General features: G+C 41.2%; 1 protein-coding gene across 4 annotated transcripts; it reads left to right on the top strand.

Moving 5' to 3' along the window:
* The first annotated feature begins 4,480 nt into the window (after positions 1–4,480).
* On the top strand, positions 4,481–23,356 carry Vdac3 (voltage dependent anion channel 3). 4 transcript variants are annotated; one of them, XM_059244273.1, is made up of 9 exons: positions 4,481–4,613; positions 9,708–9,771; positions 11,089–11,138; positions 14,837–14,989; positions 18,107–18,159; positions 19,705–19,932; positions 21,190–21,340; positions 22,185–22,242; positions 22,844–23,356. In XM_059244273.1, exons 2-9 carry the CDS (start codon positions 9,756–9,758, stop codon positions 22,933–22,935), a joined length of 801 nt encoding a protein of 266 aa, XP_059100256.1. In that variant the 5' UTR covers positions 4,481–4,613; positions 9,708–9,755; the 3' UTR covers positions 22,936–23,356. The 4 variants fall into 4 exon arrangements, with proteins under 4 accessions (XP_059100256.1, XP_059100254.1, XP_059100255.1 ...); XM_059244271.1 differs by having other exon boundaries at positions 9,708–9,776; XM_059244272.1 differs by lacking the exon at positions 4,481–4,613 and adding an exon at positions 4,687–5,033 and having other exon boundaries at positions 9,708–9,776.
* The last annotated feature ends 577 nt before the right edge of the window (positions 23,357–23,933 follow it).

Genomic DNA, 23,933 nt, shown 5'->3' with positions numbered 1-23,933 from the left:
AAAAATCAATGGAATAGTTGATTCTGTGAGAAAATAAGTAAGATTGATAAACTCTTAGACAAATTAACTAAAAGATGGAGGAGAAGACCTAAATTAATAAAATTAGAGACAAAGGGGGGATATCACAATAGACACTGAGGAAATCCAGAGAATTATAGGGACACACTTCAAAAATCGGTACTCCAGCCGGGTGTGGTGGTGCATACCTTTAATCCTAGCACTCCGGAGGCAGAGGCAGGTGAATCTCTATGAGTTCAAGGCCAGCCTGGTCTACAAAGCAAGTTCCAGGACAGCTAGGGCTGATACATAAAGAAACCCCATCTCAAAAAACAAAACAAAACAAAAAATTGGTACTCTACCAAAGTAGAAAACTTCAGAGAAATAGATACATTTCTTGATATGTAGGATCTACCAAAGTAAAATCAAAATCAGATAACAATTTAAATAGACCCTTAACATCTAGTGAAATAGAAGCAGTAATTAAGTTTCTGTCTTAGTATTTATTGCTGTGATGAGACACCATGACCACAGCAACTCTTATAAAGGAAGACATTTAATTGGGGCTGTTTTATATGTTCAGAGGTTTCATCCATTATCATCATGGCGGGAAGCATGGTGGTGCAAAGGCAGACATGGTGCTGGAGAGGTAGCTGAGAGTTCTACATCTGGATTAGCAGATGGCAGGCAGGAAGAAAGACTCTGGGCCTGGCTTAGGCATTCTGTAACCTCAAAGTCCCACAGTGACAAACCCCAACAAGGTCACACCATTCCGACAAGGCTACATGTCTTAATCCTTTCAAATAGTGCCACTCTCCATGAGTCTATGGGGACCATTTTCATTCAAACCACCGCACCATCATTCAGACAACGAGGCAGCCTACAGAATGGAAAACATTTTTACCAAGTACACATCCTATAGAGGGGTAATATGCAAAAATATAAAGAACTAAAAAAACTGGATATCAAGAAAACAAATAACCCAGTTTTAAAAAAATGGAACACCAGACTAAATGAAACACAAGTAAATGAATACCGTTTTAAAAATGTTCAACATCTTTTGTTATCAGGGAAATGCAAATCAAAACTACTTTGAGATTTCCTCTTCGACCAGTGAGAAATTGTGAAGATAATAAACCAGCATGACCGCTCATGCTGGCGGGGATGCAGAGAAGGGGCACACCCATCTATTGCTGGTAAAGGGGCACACTCATCTGTTGCTGGTAAAGGGACACACTCATCTATTGCTGGTGGGAGTGCAAGCTTGCAGCCACTGTGGAGATCAGTGAGCGTGGCAGTTCCTCGGGAAGCTGGGAATAGATGTACCTCAGTATCTAGTCATAGCACTCTTAGGCATCCACCCAAGGAACTCTGCATCCTACTATAGAGACATTTGCTCATCCGTGCTCATTGTTGCTCTACTCATAACAGCCAGAAATTGGAAACTGCCTAGATGTCCATCAATAGATAAATGGATAATGAAAACATAGAACATTCATGCAATGGAATGTCATTCAGTTGTTTAAAAAGTGAAATTTTCAGGTAAATGGATAGAGCTAGAAACAATCATCCTGAGTGAGGTAACCCAGACCCCAAAAGACAAATATTATATGTATTCTCTTATATGTGGATCTTAGCTTTTCAGCCTTCAATAGGCATGGTATTATCAGTATAACCAGAGAGACTAGGTAGAGAGTAAGGAACTAGTGGGGGAGGGGGAAATCTCCCAAGGAAGGGGAAATAGAATACATAGTTAGAGACGACAGGAATAATCATATTAGACAGAGAAGGGGAGGGAAAAGAGAAGTAAGGGAGGGAATGCATGGACGGCCAGCTAACACTAAGGGCCATTTGAAGGGTCATATGGAAACCTACTACAGTAGAAGCTTCTTCAAATACACACCTATGAAAGAAATCGAAATGGAGTTACCAAATATCAGAGGAGACAAAGCCCAATTAGATATCTCTTACCATCAAGTAAAACCTCCTGAGCCAGGAAAGGGTTACAGCTAATTGAATTGTTGGCCAAAGGGTCCCCTAGAAATCCCCAAACAACTCAGGTTATTGCCAAGGCTATTGGTTGCTCTCCACCAACTGATGCTAAGGTTCTATTGCCAAAGACAACACTTACATATCTCATTGAACAAGGAGAAGTTGAGATGATGCCTAACTAGAGTCTTCATACCTACTGATTATTTATTGTTCATGGTACTGTCAAGTACTCTGCATGCTACCAGAAGTAACCACCAACCCTGTTACAACACACTGTGATCTACAACTGTGACCTGCCTGCAAGATGTGCTACTGGTGGACAAAAAGTTATGAGAGTAACCAACCACTACCTGATTGGAGTTAAAGGCCACTCATGATATGGAACCCATGCCTGATACAGCTTTGGTGGCCAATAACCTGAGACTAGATAGGCCATGGACCTAGAAGAAAACCAAACACTACTGTTCTGATAAAGGAACTTAGCTACAAAATGAGTCCTAACAATCCTCTGCTAGACTTAGATCAGTGCCTACCTCGGCTATCATCAGAGAAGTTTCCTCCAACAGTAGATGGGAACAAATACAGAAACACACAAGTAGACAATATTCAGAGAGTGAGAGACCTTGGAACACTCAGTCCTAAATGGGATGTCTTTATCAAATCCTTCCCTTCTGGCCTCAGGGAACTCTCTGAAAGAGGAGGTGAAAAGATTTTAAGAGTCGGAGGGGATGGAAGACACCAAGGAAACAGTGTCTTCCAGACACCACAGGACTGACATGTGTAAGTGATGGCAGAGAAACTACCAAACTACAGAGCCTGTAGTTTCAAGTCAGATGGGGTTCCAGTTTTAAGAGGGTAAGTAGACAGGTGCTCCCAACGCTAACCAAAAAGCTATCTCTAATTGACATCCACCTGCAAAGGAAAAATTTGTTTTCTTCAATGGAGTCTCACACTGACGGGTAGGCTCCATGCCCAAGAGTAGATGTACATACGAAATGAATAATGGTATTTTTGTGGACTTTCTTTCTCTTTTCATTAAGTTTGGGCATTTTTAAAAAACTCTTACTTGTCTTTTACTTGCATATCATGGTTCCATGTTTATATTTTTATGGGTCTTCTTTCTCTCTCTCTCTCTGTATGTGTGTATGTTTCTTGTACTTCCTCTTATTTTTCTTTTTTAAAATTCTGGTTTGTTTAACTGTTTTCTAAAGAGAGAGATAAAGAAGGCATGGAGTTGAGCAGTTGGGAGAGTCTGGGAGGAGCTGGGGGTGGGGAAACCATGATCAGAATGTATTGTATGAAAAAAATATTTTCAATAAAAGTTAGTGGCAGACATACTTCTACACATGTTAACAAATATCTCCAAGAAGGCCACTTCTACATAACCAAGGCACATTACCCTCAGAAGATTTTAATGTTGCTGCAGTACTAGGTAGTCTATACTCAATTCTCCCCAGTTGCTTTGGTAGTGCTCCTTAACAACTATTTCGTTTTATCCACAGTCCAACTTAGAATCACAAAAACGTTTAGCATTAAATCTTTCTTTTTTCTTCTTGCATCTAGAACCGTCTTCATCTCTCATGACACTGACCTCCCCAAAGAGACTAAATATTTGATTTGCAGAATGTCCCTTAATTTTGGAATTGCTTCCTCATTAATAGATTACACGCTTTTTCAAGAATATTGTCATGTGTCCCTTTCTGTGCACCACAGAGCACAAGAAGTCAATCTATCCTCGCAGTGATGTTAGTTTCAGTCACTTGGTTAAGGCGATTTTCTTGCTGCGAAGGAAGCTCTCTTCCACTTCAGTCAGTAATCCATGGAGTGATTCTTAGAAACCATAGGAACATCCTTAACCATTTTCTAAGGAATCAATTGTTACTATGGTGGCTCTAAAGTAGTGGCTTTCTGCTTGCATAATTTCTCCTCCATTGATTTCTTTCTTGGGCTCTCTGCTGAAGAAGAGCTCTCCCTCCTCTGTGAATTAACTTGCGTGCTCTCGAATCTCCAGTCCCTTGTCCCCTGGGGGCCTTAGGCGTCCTCAGCCTGACGACTGTGCGAAGACGCGGAGTCACACTTTAAAATTAGAATCGACCCGGACTGATGTTCCCAGAAAGATCTGCCAGTCATCCAGCAGAGGTCGGCGGGGCCTGGGAGTGACAATGGCAGCTGGCAGCACGCGTCGGTCCGCAGAGTCCCCCCTTTCTGTCCTCCGCTCGCGCCCGGCCCGCGCCCCTTCCAGGCAACAGTAGCCACGGCCGCGGCACGTTCTCGCGAGAACCCACGCCTCCGGGGCCAGCGCTCAGGTCCTCCCGGCGCTTTGTGTCCCTTTCCTCAACCCCCGCCGGCCACCCGCCTGCCGGGCGGGGGTGCGGGGCGCGGGGAGGGGTGGGTGTAGGGAGCTCCTGCGCACGCGCACGCGAGGCCGGACAGTTGGCGGAGGCGTCCCCCGCCGGCCCCAGCGCGCCGGGTCTCAGGCGCGGCACCGCGCGCACCCGCGCTCTGGGGCGACGGGCGCGCAGGCGCGGCGGGGAGCGAGGTCGCGCAGGCGCAGACGGCGTTGGTGCGAGAAGACCTTCAGCGTTGCCTTGGTGGAGCGGGCCGGGCCCACCCTCGGGTTGTAGGTGAGGCGGCCGCTGCCACGGGCCGGGTGGGCGGAGGGCCGGCGGGCCTGACGAGCCGAGGCCGCGGAGGAGAAGCTGAGGGACGCCGGCCTAGGGCGAGGCGAGCCGGGGAAGACCCCGGCTGCCCGAACCTTGCTGGCCGCCTGAGGGCGGGAGTCGCCTCCCTGGGCCGCGACCTTCCGCCGCGCCCGGCGTGCGCACTGGCGATCTGCCCGGGGCCAGGCTGGAAGGAGGGCGGTTTCTAGAGAGGACGAGTTCTGGAACCCCAAACCTACACCCCAACCTTGCCCTCACCTCCCTCTCTGACGTGCCCCCAGCATCTGTCAGGCGTGCCTTGCACTCCCGACGGCCGAAGTGAGGATGCTCTTCATGCATCTTAAAAAGCAGAAACAAGGAACAAAAGAGAAGCTGTAGTATCTAGTTAGTGCCTTTTGTTTTCCTCTCGGGGTCGAATGCAGCCTTGGGGGCATGGTGCATATCTGTTTTGTAGAGCTAATAGAAATGCGAGGTGGTAGCTTCACTCTTTCCAGAAATATGGAGGCTCTGTGTTTTCTCGATTTTTGCTTGATCATACCAGCAGTGCATTTCCCATCAGAATCATGGGCCCGAATAAAGGACGGTTTCGGCATCAACGAGTTCAGTTAGCCACTTGACTTTTGCAAAGGGATGATTTTGAGAAACAGTCAATCAAACGCTAAAAGCTTGTGATTAGCACTTAGACATTTTGACCATTTTAGTGTATTTTCTCCCTGATCAGTATGAAGACCTAAAACTGTAAACGTTTCTGTCTGAATATGTGAGACCTGCATTTCTATACCTCCCTCCCAGGATTATGACAAACAATTTACATCACTACTGGAATTGTCAGATTACCCTCATAGTGGACTCTAAACCCTGTAGCATAGAGCACAATTTTATTATAGAGTGATGCAGAACACCAACACCATCGTTTGCCTTGACTCTTTAACTTTTCCTTTTGGTTGTGCCTCAGATAGAAGAACCCGTGGCCTTATCTATGTAAGACAAGTGCCTTACTCATAAGCCACCTCCTGTCTCTTTATAATTTTTTTGGGTGTGTGTGGACTTGTTTATGTGGTATATGTACATGTTTGTGTGCACATGTGTACATGGGGAGTCCAGTAGTTAATACTGGGTACCTTCTTTAATTGCTCTTTTATTTATTTTTTTTTGAGAAAAGGTCTTTCCCCTGAGCTGAGAGCTCATCTGTTTGGCCAGGCTGGCTAATCAGTGGGCTCCAGGGTTCCTCTTGTCTCTGCCTTGTCCCTACTCGAATGCTGTGTGGGTCCCTGGCGATTCATACTCAGTTCCTCATGCTTGTGTGACAGACACTTCGCCAACTGAGGCATCTCTCCTGCCCTGACTGTATATATGATTTTTTGGTATGTTCTTTCCTCGTAATTTTATGTCACAGTGTGTGTATTTGACAGGCACAATTTTTAAATGAATCCCCGGTTAGGAAATGAGTCATGCTGAATATGGTGACACATAACTATAATCCCAGCCTGGGCTATAGTGAAAGCCCAGCAGAAATTCAGATTAAGAGTTGGACTTAGTGTAAATACATTGGTTATTTAGTTGAAGGATTTGTGAAGTGTCCATAGTTCAGGCATAGTGATGTAATTTGCAGATGTGTTCAACCTGCTGACACTGTTACCCAACTTCATCTACAAAATTTCATGCTCAACAACTTTGTTATCTATAAAAGTCATGCTCAAGAACCATGCAGGCAACTTACAAACAAATGAAAAACAACACCCCCCCCCCTTTTTGATACAGTGTTTCACTGTGTAGCACCCCTGCCTTGCTTCAAACTTAAAGATTGTGTCTGTCTCTGCCTTCTGAGTACTGGGGTTGAAGTCCTGTGTCACCATGCCCAGCCTATGTATAATATATATATTGTGTATGTGTGCGTGTACACATCCTTCTGCATGCTTTTGCTTCTTCCATGTGTGATGGTCAGAGGATGACTTGGGGGAGTTCATTCTATCCACCATATGTGCTCTGCCGTCAGAATCAGATTGTTAGGTTTGGAGGCAAAGACCTTTACTTGTTCAGTCATCTTACCAGTCCCAAATTAGAGAACTAGTGTATTTTTGTGTGTAGATGTGTTCACACCACTGCCTGATTGTGGAGGTTGGAGGACAACGTGTGGGAGTTGGTTCTCTCCTTCCACCATGTAGGTGTGAGGGACAGAACTCAGGTCTTGAGTCTTGGCAGTTAGTGCCTTAACCCCGTCTCACCAGCCCCAAATCTCATGTTTTAATGTTTGTTTTTGTAGTAGTGGGCCACATTCATTGCTGTCTTTGGCTGCATGTGGCCCCCAGGTGGAACATGCCTGGAAACTGACTGGTACTCTGGAATTTTCTGGCATCATAAAATCTAGCTAATGGGTTTATTTGAGGTAGTTCCATGGTTGCTGAAGCTCAGCTTCTGAGTCTTTAACAGGGAGACAGCAGAAACTGCTTCAGGGGTTTGCTATGCAGAGGCTGAGGGAGGGTATATTCACTGAGATTTCAGTATGAGGGTCTTAGTGGCTTTTTACAAAAGCTGGATGAATAATGAGTAGGCAAGATATAAAGTCAAAGCACCTTGGATTTTCAAAGGTTTTAATTTCAAAATTCACACCTATTTTTGCTAAGCAGGTTACTATAGATGGATTCTATTCTCTTTCTGGTTAATGGTAAAATTATAATATTTTTTAAAAAGCTTTGAGAAAGACTATATTCTGAAAGAGTATATTTAATTTAGTAGATTTTAAAAATATTTTTATTTATAGTGTGTGTTTGTATGTGTGTATGTCAAGTGTGTGCAGATGCTTGCAGGGGCTAGAAGAAGGTGTCGGATCCCCTAGAACTGGAGTTGTAGGTGGTTATGGGCTGCCTGACACATGCTCTTAACTGCTGAGCCATTCCAGCCTTAGTAGGTGGGGGTTTTTTTGTTTTTGTTTTTTTGTTTTTTTTGACATAGGGTTTCTCCGTGTAGTTTTGGTGCCTGTCCTGGATCTCAATCTGTAGACCAGGCTGGCCTCAAGCTTACAGAGATCTGCCTGCCTCTGCCTCCCAAGTGCTGGGGGATTAAAGGTGCGCACCACCACCACCACCACCCCCCCACACCCGGTTAGTAGGTGTTTTTTGTTTGTTTTTTGGAGATAGGATCTTATAGCCCAGACTGACTTTGGATTTGAAGTCCTCCTGTTCTAGTCTGTTGAGGTACCTAGTTCAGTCTCTTGAAGCCTTCTTACTTTATTTTTAAATTTTGTTTTGAGATAGGATTTCACTATGTTGTTTTTATTGGACTGGAACCTTCTGTAGACAAGGCTGGCCTCGAACTCACTGCTTTTCTCTACCTCCTGAGAACTGAGATCAAAGGCATGTACCACCACACCCAGCTTCAAAGCATTTAAGAAATTACTTTCACTTTTTAATTTTTTTATGGTTTTATGTATATGAATGTTTTGCCTGTATGCATGTCTGTGCATCACATGTGTGCAGTGCATGTAGAAGCCATAAAAGGGCACCATGTCCCCTGGAACTGGAAAGATGATGTGAGATGCCATGTGGATGCTGGGAATTGAACCTCTGGTCTTTGGAAAAACAGCTAGTGTTCTGAACTGGTGCGCTCTCTCTCCAGTCCCGGTGAAGCTTTTTTTAGTGAGGCTGTAGTTCCGGATTGAGCCTGGGCGCCTCTGTGCTAGGCAGATGTTCTACTGTTACTGATGTTCCCAGGTCTCTTTACTTTTTTATTCTTGTCTTTGACTAAGTTGCCTAGGCCAGCCTTGAGCTCATTCTGTGGTCCAGGATGGGCCTAACCCTGTGATCCTCCTGCTTCAGCCTCCTCAGTAACTGGGAGGGCAGGCTTGAGCCATCAGGTCTCTTTTAGGAACTGAATTTCAGAGCAGCAAAATATGACAACCTTGAAAGTTTCTAAACCTTCCCCCCTCCCTTTTTTTTGAGACAGAGTTTCCAAAAGTTTCTTAGACTGTCCTTGAACTTGTTCTATTCTGCTTTAACAGCTGGGCTGAGATTAGAGGCATGCGCTGGTATACTTTTTTTTTTCCTGTGGGGTGTGGAATTGGGTTTGAACCTAGGCCCTCACACCTCAACCCCGAGGATTTAATCTAATGTTTTTACATTTCCTTAAAAATTTCCCTCTGTGGTCTGGGGAATAGTTCAGTTGGTAAAGTACACAATCCTGAGGAACTGAGTTTGATTTCCAAAACCTATTTGAAAAGGCCAAGCATAGTGGTGTGTATTTGTAATCCCAGCCTTGGGGAGGTGGAGACAGGCAGAAGGACCTTGGGGCTCTGTCTAGCTAGGTAGCTCAGTTACAGACCAGTGATAGATAGACCCTGTCCCAAAAAATCATGAATGTAGCCGGGCGGTGGTGGTGCACACCTTCAATCCCAGCACTTGGGAGGCAGAGCCAGGCGGATCTCTGTGTGTTCGAGGCCAGCCTGGGCTACAGAGCGAGATCCAGGACAGGCCCCAAAACTATACAGAGAAACCCTGTCTTGAGAAAACAACAACAACAAAAAAACACAAACAAAAATCATGAATGGGGCTGGAGAGATGGCTCAGAGGTTAAGAGCACTGACTGCTCTTCCAGAGGTCCTGAGTTCAATTCCCAGCAACCACATGGTGGCTCACAACCATCTGTAATGAGATCTGGTGTCCTCTTCTGGCCTGCAAAGACACATGCAGGCAGAACACTGTATACATAATAAATAAAATAAATTAAAAAAAAAATCATGAATGGCACCTGAGGAACAAGACACATGCATGTGTGCCTGCAGAAATGCATACCCGCCACTCAAATACGTACACAGAAAAGATCAAACAGTTGAACAAAACCTGTAAGAACTTTGTTTTCTTTGAAATACAATTAAAAAGAAACTCTGAATCTCATGAGGAAACTCGTATTTTCTAGTCGGAGGAGCCGAATACCTTCTTTGAATTTTGGTTACATTAGAGTATTAGTGTTAGTGATGCAAAGGAAGAAAAATGTCTTTTCAGGATGAAAGATGAGTTAGGAGTGAACGTACTAAATGGCTACTCTCTTGTCTTTATTTTTAAGATATGTGTAACACACCAACTTACTGTGACCTAGGAAAGGCTGCCAAGGATGTCTTTAACAAAGGGTATGGTAAGTATGCAATGGTAAATTTTTATGTTGGGTCAGGATTAGTGATGAGTTCTGAGGATTTAGTTGCATGTTTTTACAGATCCTTAAACTTTTTGCTTTGTAGGCTGGAGAATAGCTCAGTTGGTAAAGTGTGTAAGATACTCTGTTAGTAAAATAAGAGTAAGTGACCATTAATCTACATCACAAATATTAAGAGCTATTAATAGCCTCTTATCTTTTATTCATTAGGCTCCTTTACAAACATTAAGAGCAGTTATTATACATATACACACATATATAAATGTATCCAGTACTTATAATATGAAGTAGCATCCACCTATAATATTTATGCTCATTTCACTAGTTCTGTGTATGATAAAGTGCTTATCGCCTCTCTGTATAATTTTTTTTTTTTTTTTTCTCCTTGAGACAGGGTCTTACTGCATAGCCCTGGCTGGCTTGGAACTTGCTCTGTAGTCCAGACTGGCCTGGAATGCACAGAGATCCGCCTGCCTCTGCCTCCTGAGTGCTGGGATTAAAGGCGTGCACCACCATCGCCTGGTCCATATAATGCTTTTTAATATACCAATTTTTAATGAAAGTGCATAGGTCCTGTTTTTATTTTTTTGGTAACAATATATTATATTTTTCACAAGTAGAAAATATTTGAAGTTTTGAAATTTTAAGTTTTTAATTTTTCTGTGCTGTACACATTGATTTTTTTCTTACTAATGTTCATTATATTTTTACCTTGCATACACACACATACACACATGTGCACACACGCACACATGCACACACACGTGTAAATATACATGTGCACATATGTATATACACACAACAGCATAGATTTTTGAGTAATTTTAGTATGTAAAATAGTGCATTTTTTAAAAAGGTATGGGTTTATTCATTTTTATACATTTTATACATACTTATACATTTATATATTTTAAAAGTATGAGTTTATTCATTTTAAGAGCCTTTAGAATTTATACTTTTGTTATAATTCAGTTTCTTTTCAAATTCTTTTTTTTTTTTTTTTTTTTGGTTTTTCGAGACAGGGTTTCTCTGTGTAGCTTTGCGCCTTTCCTGGAACTCACTTGGTAGCCCAGGCTGGCCTCGAACTCACAGAGATCCGCCTGGCTCTGCCTCCCGAGTGCTGGGATTAAAGGCGTGCGCCACCACCGCCCGGCTTCTTTTCGAATTCTTATCTGATGAGAATACCATGTATTTTCCATATGGGATGTATAATGTATTACTTTCATATTTTTTAAGTTAAAAACTGGAGCGAGAGTTAAATTTTGTATATTGCTTTGTTTTTTAATGTTTCTAGGGTTTGGCATGGTCAAAATAGATCTGAGAACCAAGTCTTGTAGTGGAGTGGTGAGTACCTAATACATTTCTAATAGGTAAAGCATGTTAATTTAAGGGAACTGATTTTAAAATAATTGTTTACTGTTTTGTAAAACAGCATCCTCTTGACACAGTTGTATACCCCACAGCTTTGCCCTTTTCTGAGTTCATTGAGCCTGTGAAGCCGATAGACAATTAGGTTAACTTTGGCAGGGGATTCTTTGTGTGTCTTCATTAGAGTATCAGGTATCTTACCCTTAGGTGAAACAGAGTGTGTATTTTTGACTTCTATCATATTTATACTCAATGTTTATGCTTTCATAAATATGTATGAGTACTGAAACCAATGGGTCATACAAGTTTTATTTATTTTCTCAAAATAAATTAATTTTAATCTGTGTTTTCATTATGGATTTATGCAAAATAGAGAAATATAATGTATTTTTATATGTGTGCATATATGAGATTATTTTATGTTTTTAGAAGTGAATTAATTTTTTTTATGTGTGTGGGCATTTTACCTGCATGTATGTCTGCACCACATGTGTGCCTGGTGCCCAAGGAAGCCAGAAGAAGGAGTCAGATCCCTTGGGACTGGAGTTACAGACAGTTGTGAGTCACCTTGTGGGTGCTGGGAATCAAACCATAGTCCATTGGAAGAGCAGCCAGTGCTCTTAGCCACTGTGCCATCTCTCCAGCTCCTATTTTTTGTTTTTTAACTCTTTCTCTTCCAATCTTTTTCTTTTCTTTTCTTTTTTTTTTTTTCCCCCCGAGACAGTTTCTCTGTGTAGCTTTGGAACCTATCCTGGAACTCACACTGTAGACCAGGCTGGCCTCGAACTCACAGAGATCTGCCTGGTTCTGCCTCCGAGTGCTGGGATTAAAGGTGTGTGCTGCCGCCACCGCCCAGCCCAATCTTTTTTATTGGAAGTCAAGATGTTGACATATTTTTCAAAACTTCATTAACCAGACATTCAATAAATCTTAGCAAATAGATTAACTATTTTTCCTCCGGTACTGCATATTGAACCTCGGGTCTCGTGCAGGCAAGGAAAGTGCTCTCTACTAGTGAATTACATCCCTAGACCCCCTACTTCTATTTTTTTGGTTTTTTTTTTTTTTTTTTTTTTTTTTTGAGCAGGGTCTTACTAAGTACCAGTTTTGTCCTTGAACACACCTTGTATCCAAGACAGGCCTTGAACTTTCAACCTTCTTCCCTCAGCCTTCTAGGTGACAGATGGCAGGCCTGTGCCACTGAGTCTAGTGGGCTAACTTTTTCTTTTCTTCCTTCCTTTTTTTTTTTTTGGTGCTCTACAACATTGACTATCACCCAGGTGAACTTTTAATTCACCTTATTCTCAGATTTAGTTTTACAAGATACATCTTTAATTGGTGCTTGCTTATTCAAACCCATGCAGGTTTTACTTATGAATATAATTGTTTAATTAGAAGGATGAAAAGTGTATGCAGTTCGTATGATATTTTGCATTGAACTCCGCACAACTGTGGTTTGTCCTGTCACTTTCCCTGGGTTTCTTGGTCATGAATGAATGAATGAATGAGTGATTATATGACCTGCCTCGCTAAGGAGGCTAGTGTGCATATGGTTCTGTTGAAATAGACCTTTCAGAAGTTCGGATTGTATTGGAGAAGTTAACTCTCCCTTTCTCTCCCTTCCATGCTGCTGCGGTGGCGATGTGCATCAGATGGTGAGAAAGAACCTTGTGCGCTTGCTCTGTGGCTGCTTTTGTCTCATTTAGGATACATTTCATCCTCTTTGTGCATTTCTCAGGTTCTGTTTTACAGGGCCTTTCTCTGTGTTGCTTACTAGCATTAAATGCATAGCTGAAGATGCCGTTTTCGTGTTGTGAATGGATTTTATACTCACTTGACTGCACTGTCAAATTAGACCCAAACTGAGGCAGTGTCTGGACTTCAGCTTAGAATGGTTGTAGCTTCCCTTTGAATTTGTGTTTCTGGTCCTTTAGATTCTCCATAGAGAGAGCTTCAGACTAAGAGATGGAAGGAAGATGTGGAATGACGCCAAGATATTTACATTTGCTGTATTTGTCATTTTTGAAAAGTGAATGTAAAACTTACAGTATGAGACCATTAGATTTATTATTAAACGCAACTTAAGGAATTAACCTGAGCTGTTAAACATGGCTTATGCTGTATTGTTTTCAAGGCCTTGCCCTAAGTGGACATAGTTTTCATTTTGGAAGCTTTCTGTGTAGTGTTAATAAACATCATAGCTTCCCAGTGGTTTCTTCTGTCTAGATCTCGAGTTAGGGCTAAGGGAGGATTCATGTTGTCGACAGTGAAACAGAACTGTTTACGAAGGGTAACCTTTCACTGCCGCTGGCCAGATTTCAGAAATACTCCTTGAAACAGGATCAGGCAGTAAATTTCTTTCGTGACAGTCACAGATTGTCAGTGACAGCTATTGACCATTTGCTTACCCCTAGAAGAAGGTCTTTTCCTAATTGCTTGCTAATATGGTAGAAAGGACATTTAAGTTGGGAGGAGATATACTTACGGCATTCATAGTGATTATTTTGTACTTTAGCGGGTAGGCCAGGTGGAGAGGGAGGAAAGAGGGTTTTTTAAATTTTGTTTTACTGTGAAAATGGGTAGATAATTTTGATGTTGTTTGAAAGAGTTTAGGGTGACAGTTTTACAGATATAGTTTTGTGGCTGAAGTATTCATATTTCACAACATGTAAATATACATAATGCTGTGTCAGTATATAGTTGAAAATGATCAAGTTTATTTTAAACGTATTTTTTCTTTTGCAGTGCTGGAATGGAACCCAGGGCCTTGAGCACACTAGGCAAGCACTTTACCATTAAGCTACTTCACAAGACCATGGAAATACATTTCTAGAAAACAATAGTTGGGGCTGGAGAGATGGCTTGGCTGTTAAAAGTACTTGCTGTCCTTGCAGAGGACCCAGGTTTGGTTCCTCATACCCACATGCAGTACACAATTGCCTGTAACTTTAGTTCCAGTGAATCCAATCCCCTTTCTGGTCTTGATGAGCACCAGGCATGCACATAGTATACATACATACATGTAGGCACTCATATATACACATAAAGTAAAAATAAGTCATAGATAAAACAATAGATTGAGGTTTAGTGATAGAGATGTGGGCAGGGCCTTGGGTTCCATTTCCAGCACCCCTTCCCTACCCCCACCACGCACCCCATTCCCAGTACCCCCTCCTCACCCTCACCCCTGCACCCCCTCCTTACCTCCACATCCCAGTCACAAAGTACTAAACTGTTGACTATAAACAGAGAATGTGGGAGGTATTGTTTATAGATTTTTAAGCACTTTTAAATTTACAGTTTGACAAGTATTATAGAGAATTGATAGTCATCTTAGGCCATGAAAGTGAAATTCTTCAAAATTCAGTATTTTTGCCTTTTTAATAAAGGCATTTATTTCTAGCAGAGATATTTTTCTTTTAAAGTTAAGAATTTAATATGACCATTAAAAAGGAATGTATGGAATAATAAATATCAATAAGAAGGGAGGAATAATCTAAAGTTCTAAACCTGTTTAGAAACAGAAAGAAAGCAGGAGGTACACTGTTGAAGGGTAGGGTTGTGGTAAAAAGGAAATTACAGTGGTTTCTGATGCACTGAACACTGTTTTCTGAAGTGAATGGTTTCTGTTTGGTGAGTTAATCTTAACATAATTATTTTCTCTTGTTTACCAGGAATTTTCTACTTCAGGTCATGCTTATACTGATACAGGGAAAGCATCAGGCAACCTAGAGACCAAGTATAAGGTCTGTGACTACGGACTCACCTTCACCCAAAAGTGGAACACAGACAATACTCTTGGGACAGAAATCTCTTGGGAGAATAAGGTAAGAAAAAGCAGTGGACGTTATTTGTAGGTTTCATAGCTCTTTCCTATCAAATGAGCATAACTGGGACTGGAGAGATAGCTTAGCTGTTAAGAACACCTACTGCTCTTACACAGACCTGAGTTCAGTTCCCAGAGTCTTGTCAGGTGGCTCACAACCACCTATAACTCCAGCTTCAGGGGATCTAATACCTCTGGCCCCACAAGCCCTGCACCCATGTGTATATACTCCCACACAAGCACACACAAATACACATGATTAAAAATAATAAAATCTTTTAAAAATTGGACAAACTCCAAATATAATGAGTGGGATTTTTACAATGTCTTCTACCATATTTTCTCTTTTTTATTGCTTTCCTTGGCGTGTTTTAACATTTCTGGAAATGCACACTGTGTCTTTGTTCTGATAATTGTGTCACACAGTAATCCTCTCCTAAGTAGGACAGACTCTTGGTAATTCATTTTACTTTTGTAATCTTTGCAAATTAGCTGCCCAGGAATGTTGCTAAATTTTTTTAATGTTTTCAAGGAGAAAACCAAGTAGCTGATTTTTGTTAGATACCCACTGTGTACAGGGCACTACATTTTTCTTTTGGAGAATGGATCTCATGTAATCTAAGCTGGCCTCAAAACTTTCTTCGTAGCTGAGGTTGACCTTGAACTCCTGATTTTCCTGCCTGTGCAGGAATTACAAGAGTGTGCCCCATTCCTAGCTGGGTTCTCAAGGTACGTCTATGTGTATTGGCACATATAAAGAGGTACAGCTAAAGAAGTTGGTTTGTTAAGTGTCAGGTTATCTTATAGTTATTTCAAGAGAATAGCAAGATTATTTTGTTACATTGGAGTAATTCTTTTTTGACAATAATTTATGCTATTTAATGTATCAGGATTTATCCTATACATTTTAACCTTTTAAAATTTTTTGTTTTTTGTTTTTTTTGAGATAGGGTTTCTCTGCATAGTCCTAGCTGTAGCTAGAGTTTTCCTGCCTGGCCCACAGTCAGGATAAATCTCACAGCACTTTCCCCCCCCCCCTTTTTTTTTCCAAAAAGGAAGGTTTTAACCTTAACAAAGTAAAATTACATATAATTTGGGAATTTGGGCGTAGCTTCTCTTACTACTTCCTGCTGGAGGGGGCCGCTGTATCTTATGGGGACACAAAGAAAATTTTAGGATTATGGAATAGTCCATGAGGCTGTATTGTCTGAGCCAGTTGCCTTGAAAGGATTCTGGATGTTGGATCATCTGGGCCATGGTGTCATCAGAGACCTTTCAGGTGGTCTTGGCTGGTCAAACCTGATGTATCTTAATCTGGAACAAATCCATAGCCTCTGGCTTTCTGTGGAAACAAAAGCAGAGACTCTTTTCCAAAGCAACATATCCTTATATCCAAATTTTGAAGTCAAGGTACCTTTAAAATATACATTTTGGCATAACTCAACAGCTTTTACAATCAAATGTTTTTCTGCAGTTAAAAATCCCAGAGACAACACAATCCAGATTCTCTGTGTAATATTCATCTTTACGTGGCTTATTTTTTATATTAATTTTACTGTCTCTTTCTTTAAAGAGTTTATTTTTTAAAACTATGTATTTGTTTATATAACTGTATATATCACCTTTTTTGTCTCTTTCAAGCCTACGTATATTTTACACACATTGTAAACTATTACATCTGAATCTGTCTTATTGTGAATCTATTGCTTCAAACTGCAGCAGCTGTGGCTGCTGGCTCCGCCCACCTCAGCTTCCCAACATGGCGGTGGTACATTTACCGCCAGCTCTGGGAGCTATTGTGGGTCTCTATGCTTTTATCCAAGCAGCGTGTAGCCCAGAAACCTCTTTTTTTGTTTTGTACTAGCAAAGGCTAAATCCACCACACAGCTTAATGTGCCACTTGCAGAGGCCTCATTCCTGCCATACGGCAGCAGGTCGAGCGCGCACGCTAGGAACCCATAAGTAGCTCAAACCGGCAGCTGCCGCTCACTTGAGAGAGACAATTAGGAAGCTGTTTTTAGCTCCGTTTTAGAATCTTTTCTCAGGTTTTAGGTGGAAACTCTTGCCAACACATTGGGCGCCATTTGTAGCTAGAGTTTTCCTGCCTGGCGCACAGTCAGGACAAATCTCTCTCACCTGCCAGTCCCACAGCTGTCAGACCCAACCAAGTAAACACAGAGACTTATATTGGTTACAAACTGTATGGCCGTGGCAGGCTTCTTGCTAACTGTTCTTATAGCTTAAATTAATCTATTTCCATTAATCTATACCTTGCCACATGACTCGTGGCTTACCGGCGTCTTCACATGCTGGTTCTCATTGTGGCAGCTGGCAGTGTCTCTCTGACTCAGCCTTCCACTTCCCAGCTTTATTCTCCTCCTTGTCCCGCCTATACTTCCTGCCTAGCCACTGGCCAATCAGTGATTTATTTATTGACCAACCAGTAACACACTTGACATACAGACCATCCCACAGCACCTGGCTGTCCTGGAACTAGCTTTGTAGACCAGGCTGGTCTCAAACTCACAGAGATCCACCTGCCTCTGTCTCCCATGTGCCGGGATTAAAGGCATGTGCCACAATGCCTGGCACCTTTTTAAAATGTTTGTGATGGGGTCCTCATTATGTCATTCCGGCTGGTTGTAAACTTTTGGGCTTAAGGTGTTCTGCCTCGGCCTCCTGAGTAGCTTAGATTATAGGGACATGCTACCATAACCAGTTTAATTTATATTTTGAGAAGGGAACCAGGAGGAGGGGAAAGCTTGAAGGGAGGGAGGGAGTTAAGGGGATGAAGAAAGATAGGACATAAAAGTGGGAGAGTGGTAGTGCATGCCTTTAATCCCAGCACTGTGGGTGGGGAGGGGCAGGTGGATCTCTGAGTTCAAGGCTGACCTAGTCTACAGAGGGATCCCAGGACAGCCAGGGCTACACAGAGAAACCCTGTCTTGGAAAAAAGGAAGAAAGAAAAGATGAGGAGGTAATTTATTATATAATTTACTATCTGGCTTTCTTTAATGACTTCATTATTAAAGAGAAAGTGGGAGGAAGCTTTAGAATTGGCTTTTTTTAGTTAAAGAATAGAAAATTAATGGTTAATTGACAAATTTTTGTTTTACAGTTGGCGGAAGGGTTGAAACTGACTCTTGATACCATATTTGTACCAAACACAGGGTAATTATCCAAACCTATTTCTTTTCTGATTTCTTTTTGAAGGCCTAGAGCTTTAGCATTGGAAATGTAAAATGGGAACTGTAGGGGCAGGGAGAAACGGGAACTTGTTTTAGCAATGCTAGAATACTTTTGCATGTCTTTAAAGAAAGAGCTCCTCAAGGCAGCATAACATTGTCAGTAAAGAAGTTTAAACAGGCACATCTATCTTGGGAATTGGAAGGTCTGAGACCATAGTTCTATCTGTTGAAAGACTAATGGGTATGGCAAGAGTGTATTCTACTGATTGTAAGGGACCAGAGTGAGAGGTTGTGCTGCTAACTTAATTTCTGAGCCTGGGAAGTCCTCTAGGCTTAGTCTGCTTCCCCATTGTGTCACTTATCTGTTCAACCTGGTTTCTGCTATCTGAAGGGAGAGGTGCTAGATAAATGCAAAGAGGAATTTGTTCTTAGACATACAATAGGTTTGTCCTTTCTTCACATGTTTTAATTATTTTTAGAACAGATATTCTCTTAAAAGCCTTGGGAGGACTATTTGGAACTAATAGACAAAGGTTATTTAGAACTAATTCTGAATATTCAGCATTATTATTGAGAATATATTTCTGCTGCATATGTTGGTACTCACTTTTAGTCCCAGCATTCTGGAGACAGGCAGGTGGATCTCCGCAAGTTCCAGGATAACCGGGGCTACTTATTGAGACCTTATCTACAACAAACAAGTGTATTTTAGTAGAAATACCATTAATAAGTTAGTAATGTGTTTTGATGTTACTTTTGTAACTTGAAAATATTTAAAGATACTTTATTTCTCGTGTCTCTGTGTATATTTATATATATAAATTTGTATATATATTATATGTATCTTCAGATTATTGTTTTGGCAGTGAAATATTTTACTACTCGTGGACTTATGGACTTTATTTTTTGACACAATTGTATATATCTGTGGGGTAATATGTAATGTTTGAATATGTGTATACATTAATCAACTAGGGTAAGTATCTATCTCATTAAGCATCTATCATTTTTTTGAGTGGAAAGCAAATTTAAAACCCTTGCATTGTTTTTGAAATATATAGTACTTTATGCGTAGTGACCCTGTTGTGCAGCAGAACATCAAAACAATTTTCATATCTGTTAACTCTCTAGTGATTCATTCATGCCTTTATGAGATTAATCATAAAATACTTTTATTATTTCAACTCATGGTGAGGAATACATAATGACATAAACATTTCTTTGTTTTATGTATTTATTTTCTTTTTTGAACAGAGTTTCTTTGTGTGGCCCTGGCTCTCCTGGAACTCACAGAGATCCACCTGCCTCTATTTCCCAGGTGCCAGTATTAAAGGGTGTACCATCATAACTGTTGACATGTAGTTTAATCCTAACAGAGTTGTATTTGTAGAGCTAAGTCATTTGAAACATTTTTCCATATATTATGTCATCTATGAAAACAATATTTACCTTTAGAGAGGATCTTACATTACAATTCACTGGAAATAGTAGACTCACATTGTTTTCATTGTATTGTTTGTTTTTACAGAAAGAAGAGCGGGAAATTAAAGGCCTCATTTAAACGTGATTGTTTTAGTATTGGCAGTAACATTGATATAGATTTTTCTGGACCGACCATCTATGGCTGGGCTGTGTTGGCCTTTGAAGGTTGGCTTGCTGGCTATCAGATGAGTTTTGACACAGCCAAATCCAAATTGTCTCAGAATAATTTTGCTCTTGGTTACAAGGCTGCAGACTTCCAACTGCATACTCATGTGTGAGTGTTTATAATTGTCTTTAGTGCAAGTGCTGTTCCCCTGAGAGGTAGTAGCTGTTACATGATAGGAAGGTTAAAAGTGATTAGAAGTTAAAATTGCTTGGTGGATACCAGTCCTGCTGTACATTTTCATAGTTAGCAGTGCATTCATTGTTAGGAAGTTCATGAACTGAGTACATCATGATACGCTGCTCTTAGTTGTTGCTGTCAGCTTTTACCTCAAACTTTGGGATGTTTTAGAATTTGTAAAAGAACCACTGAATAGAGACAGCCCAGAGCATATATATACTTCACTGTTACTTTGGACTTATTTTGACTGTATCTGGAAGCAGATGTTTGGAACACTTAAGAATAATCGCCAAATAATTTGAGTGTCCTGGAACTTCTTTGGTAATTCTTTGTGGAGATTTTCATGCATCTTTGGTTAGAACCTAGTTACTCCCTCCACTGCATTCAGAAATAATAGGGATCTCAAAATAATCCTGGATTTCAGTGTTGGCTGAATCAGCCTGAACTTGACTTATAATATATTTAGTTTTTTGGTGTTTTAAGACAGGATCTCATGTAGATCAGCCTAACCTCAAACTCACTATGTAGCATTGGCTGACCTTAAACTCCTGATCTGCTAGTACCTTCCAGTGCTGGGATTATAGGCAGGAATGAGCTGTGTGTTTCTGAGGTATTGCTCTTCGTGGGATGCTCTAATATAGACAATGGTATCAGAACACTGTTACTAGGAAACCATGGGATACTTGAAAGAGCCATGGGTTTCAATCTGGAGCAGTGCTCCTGGGTATTGTGTGGAAAGTGTTTTCTCACTCTGTGGGAAACAGATTGTAAAAGCTAGTATTGTCTTTATTCCTATAGTTTTACCTCTCTTTCCACAGTCTTTATGGACCTAAAGCCTATAAAAGAGAGGTTATAGGTTATAGTTTCTAAATTCCATAAAAGATACCTACAGACTATATACTTACCTGAGGTGTCTGCCTTTGAACATAGGTGAATTGTGTCTTAAGAAATTTATATTATGTAGAAGAGTCAAGTAAATGAATCAGGTGCTACTGTGCTTTAATTAGGCTTTTAGATATTTCATTGGTTGGTTTTATTTCTTGTTTAATAGTCATTTGTACTAGAATTTTGCTAGACTCCAAAGTTGCACAGTTGAAATCTATGTTTAGATAGTTGTAGAATTTGTTTCCATGTCTTATTAGTCAATGATTCAAACTTTGTTTTTGTTTTTTTACACCGTGAAAACAGGAATGACGGTACTGAATTTGGAGGCTCCATCTATCAGAAAGTTAATGAGAAGATTGAAACGTCAATAAACCTGGCATGGACAGCTGGCAGCAACAACACTCGTTTTGGCATCGCTGCTAAATATAAGCTGGATTGTAAAACTTCTCTATCTGTAAGAATGTGCTGCTGGATTGGCTCCCAGCTGTAAACACGTGCTGTAGTGCCGTTACAGTTTGCATGTGCTTTATTAACCTCATGACCTCACTCATGTACTGGAAAGGTCATTATGTCCAAGGCAGGAAGTGGGGGTTCTAGTCCTAATTTCTCCCCTATTGGCTGTTGTCGGACCTTTGGCCTCAGTATATTCTTAGTTGAGCTCTGCATATAAGGCTTTACATGTATTATCCCTGTAATTCTCCTCACTGTTTGGTGTGGTGAAGAGACATAGCCTCATCCCTGTTTATTCCATTCCACAGATAACCTGGAAACTAGGTCAGTGTCACAGGAGGCAGTAGTGTCAAAATAGGAGTTCAGACCTGGTTTTATGACAGCAGAGTTCGTGCTCTAATCACTGGCAGAGGTTGGGAATTGGAATCTTCAAGAATTCAGTACAGGCCAGGCATGGTGCTGCACACCTTTAATCCCAGCACTTGGGAGGCAGAGGCAGGCAGATCTCTGTGAGTTCAAAGATAGTCTGGTTTACATAGTTCCAGGGTAGTCAGGGCTACTTAGTGAGACTCAGAACAACAAAATTCAGTACGTAGAGATGCTTGGTCACAATGTGCTTGAAAATCTGTTTAAGAACTTTAAAACATACATTCTCATATTACCCACAATTCCTATCAGTCCTATTGACTTCTTAAAAAATTATCTTTATTTTTTTTTCAGTTTTAATAATTCTAGATTAAGCTCCAGTGTGCTTTTACCTTTAAAAACCTTGAGCATGAAGCAGTTTTTGCATTGGAATGATGTGAAGTTGTTTTCTAATTGCTTTTACTTTCTTCTCTTAATCGTAGGCCAAAGTAAATAATGCCAGTTTAATTGGACTGGGTTATACGCAGACCCTCCGACCAGGTATGTAAAAAAGAATGAATTAGTGGAGGGTCAGAGTAGAAAGTTACAAAAAGGAAATGAATACAAAAGGAGAAACTTCGATAATCCCCGTGGTTGATCAGGCCTCTAATCGCTAGTCATGCAGGTGAAGGGAAGAGGAACAAGTGCTTCTGGTGTACTTCTAACTACGCTTTCGTCACAGCCTTGGAAGTTGGCTTGTCCCTCATTCTTCTTTTTTTTAAATTGGTGTTTTGTCTGTATGTATGTCTGTGTGAGGGTGTTGAATCCTGAAGTTACAGACAGTTGTGAGCTGCCATGTGGGTGCTGGGAATCAAACCTGGGTCCTCTGGAAGAGTAGTCAGTGCTCTTAACCACTGAGCCATCTCTCCAGGTTCTCCACCCCCCACCCCCACTCCCCATTATTTTTAATCTTGAACTCCAGATAGTTTTTCTTCCTTGTGCTCTGCTCAGCCCAGGTAAGCAGACTAGACAAGCTGTGCCAGTATAGTATAGCTTAGGCCTACCTATACTCCATGCCGTTGACTCAGATTCATTATTTCTAGAATATTTAAGTCCAAGTACCATTCTGACTGCAAATAATGTGGTAATTTCTTCTTCCTAGGAGTCAAACTGACCCTGTCAGCTTTAATAGATGGAAAGAACTTCAATGCAGGAGGTCACAAGGTTGGATTGGGATTTGAACTGGAAGCTTAATGTGATTTTGAGTAGAACATCATTTGTCCCTGGAAGTCAAGAGAAGTGAACCCACTATGTTTTGGCCTTAAAATTCTGTGAAATTTCAAAAGTGTGAACTTTTTATTCTTCCAAAGAATTGTAATCCTTCCCACACTGAAGTCTAGAGATTACAAATCCATCCTAAGAGAGGTCCTTGAAGGCATGCCTGGAGATTGTCATGTTTGTGCCACATTTCAGTTGAGTTCTGCAGTGTTAATTTAAATATGTTCCTCAGCAACAACGTAGTGTCATGTTAAAGAAAATGATCTGACTCCCCAGTTTGTACATCACGTCCTGCATGTCCCACTCCACTTTTCCATGACCTTTGGTTCTAGCGATCTCTGCTGTAGTGAAGTCTTTGGTTTTGCATCAGAGTGAAATAAACCCATCACATTTGGAACATAGTTGCTCATCTGATTTATTAGTACTGGCCGATTGGTTTTCGAAAGTGGAGTCGAGTCTGAAGTGGTGTGTCTAAAACATACGTGCTTTCGCCCCTCCCTCTGACTCCAGTTCTCACTCCACCCCGAGGGACGGAGCAGGGGTTTGCTCTGCTGTGGAGGAGCACAGCTGTCAGGGAACGAGCTTCCTGGTGGATCACGTCAGAGTGTCCCGAAGCTGCCGAGGTGAAGAGATGGGCAGAGGGAAGGAAATGGAGAGGGGAGACTGCAGTGGGAAGGGGATACCCGACGCCTCCAGGGCTTCAGGAAAAAAGAGTTCAACTGAAGGAGTTAGCAGTTTAGGAAAGATACGGATGGATGTAATACTCTAGGGCAGACCCCTTTCTTCAAGTACACAAGTAATGTATGCTGGTTACAATAGTTGTAAACAGCTCAGAGTCAGGTTAAAGGTAGGAATCTCCACTCCTCACAGGACTTTAACTTTCAGTACTGCTAGCACTTTGATGTATATTCCTGCAGATGCTAGCATTTTAAGAGATCTCGTTGGGGTCCATTTATAGAAGGTTAATAAAGTGC

Source organism: Peromyscus eremicus, chromosome 17 (assembly GCF_949786415.1).
Source record: "Peromyscus eremicus chromosome 17, PerEre_H2_v1, whole genome shotgun sequence".
NCBI lineage: Eukaryota > Metazoa > Chordata > Mammalia > Rodentia > Cricetidae > Peromyscus > Peromyscus eremicus.
This window is presented reverse-complemented; position numbering and strand designations above follow the sequence as displayed.

Excerpts from the sequence above, each read along its gene's own strand:
- Vdac3 (XM_059244271.1), top strand. The coding sequence starts at position 9,710 with ATGTGTAACACACCAACTTACTGTGACCTAGGAAAGGCTGCCAAGGAT. Across the intron at positions 14,990-18,106 it reads AAATCTCTTGGGAGAATAAG|TTGGCGGAAGGGTTGAAACT; the intron begins GTAAGAAAAAGC and ends TTTGTTTTACAG. Across the intron at positions 21,341-22,184 it reads ATTGTAAAACTTCTCTATCT|GCCAAAGTAAATAATGCCAG; the intron begins GTAAGAATGTGC and ends TCTTAATCGTAG.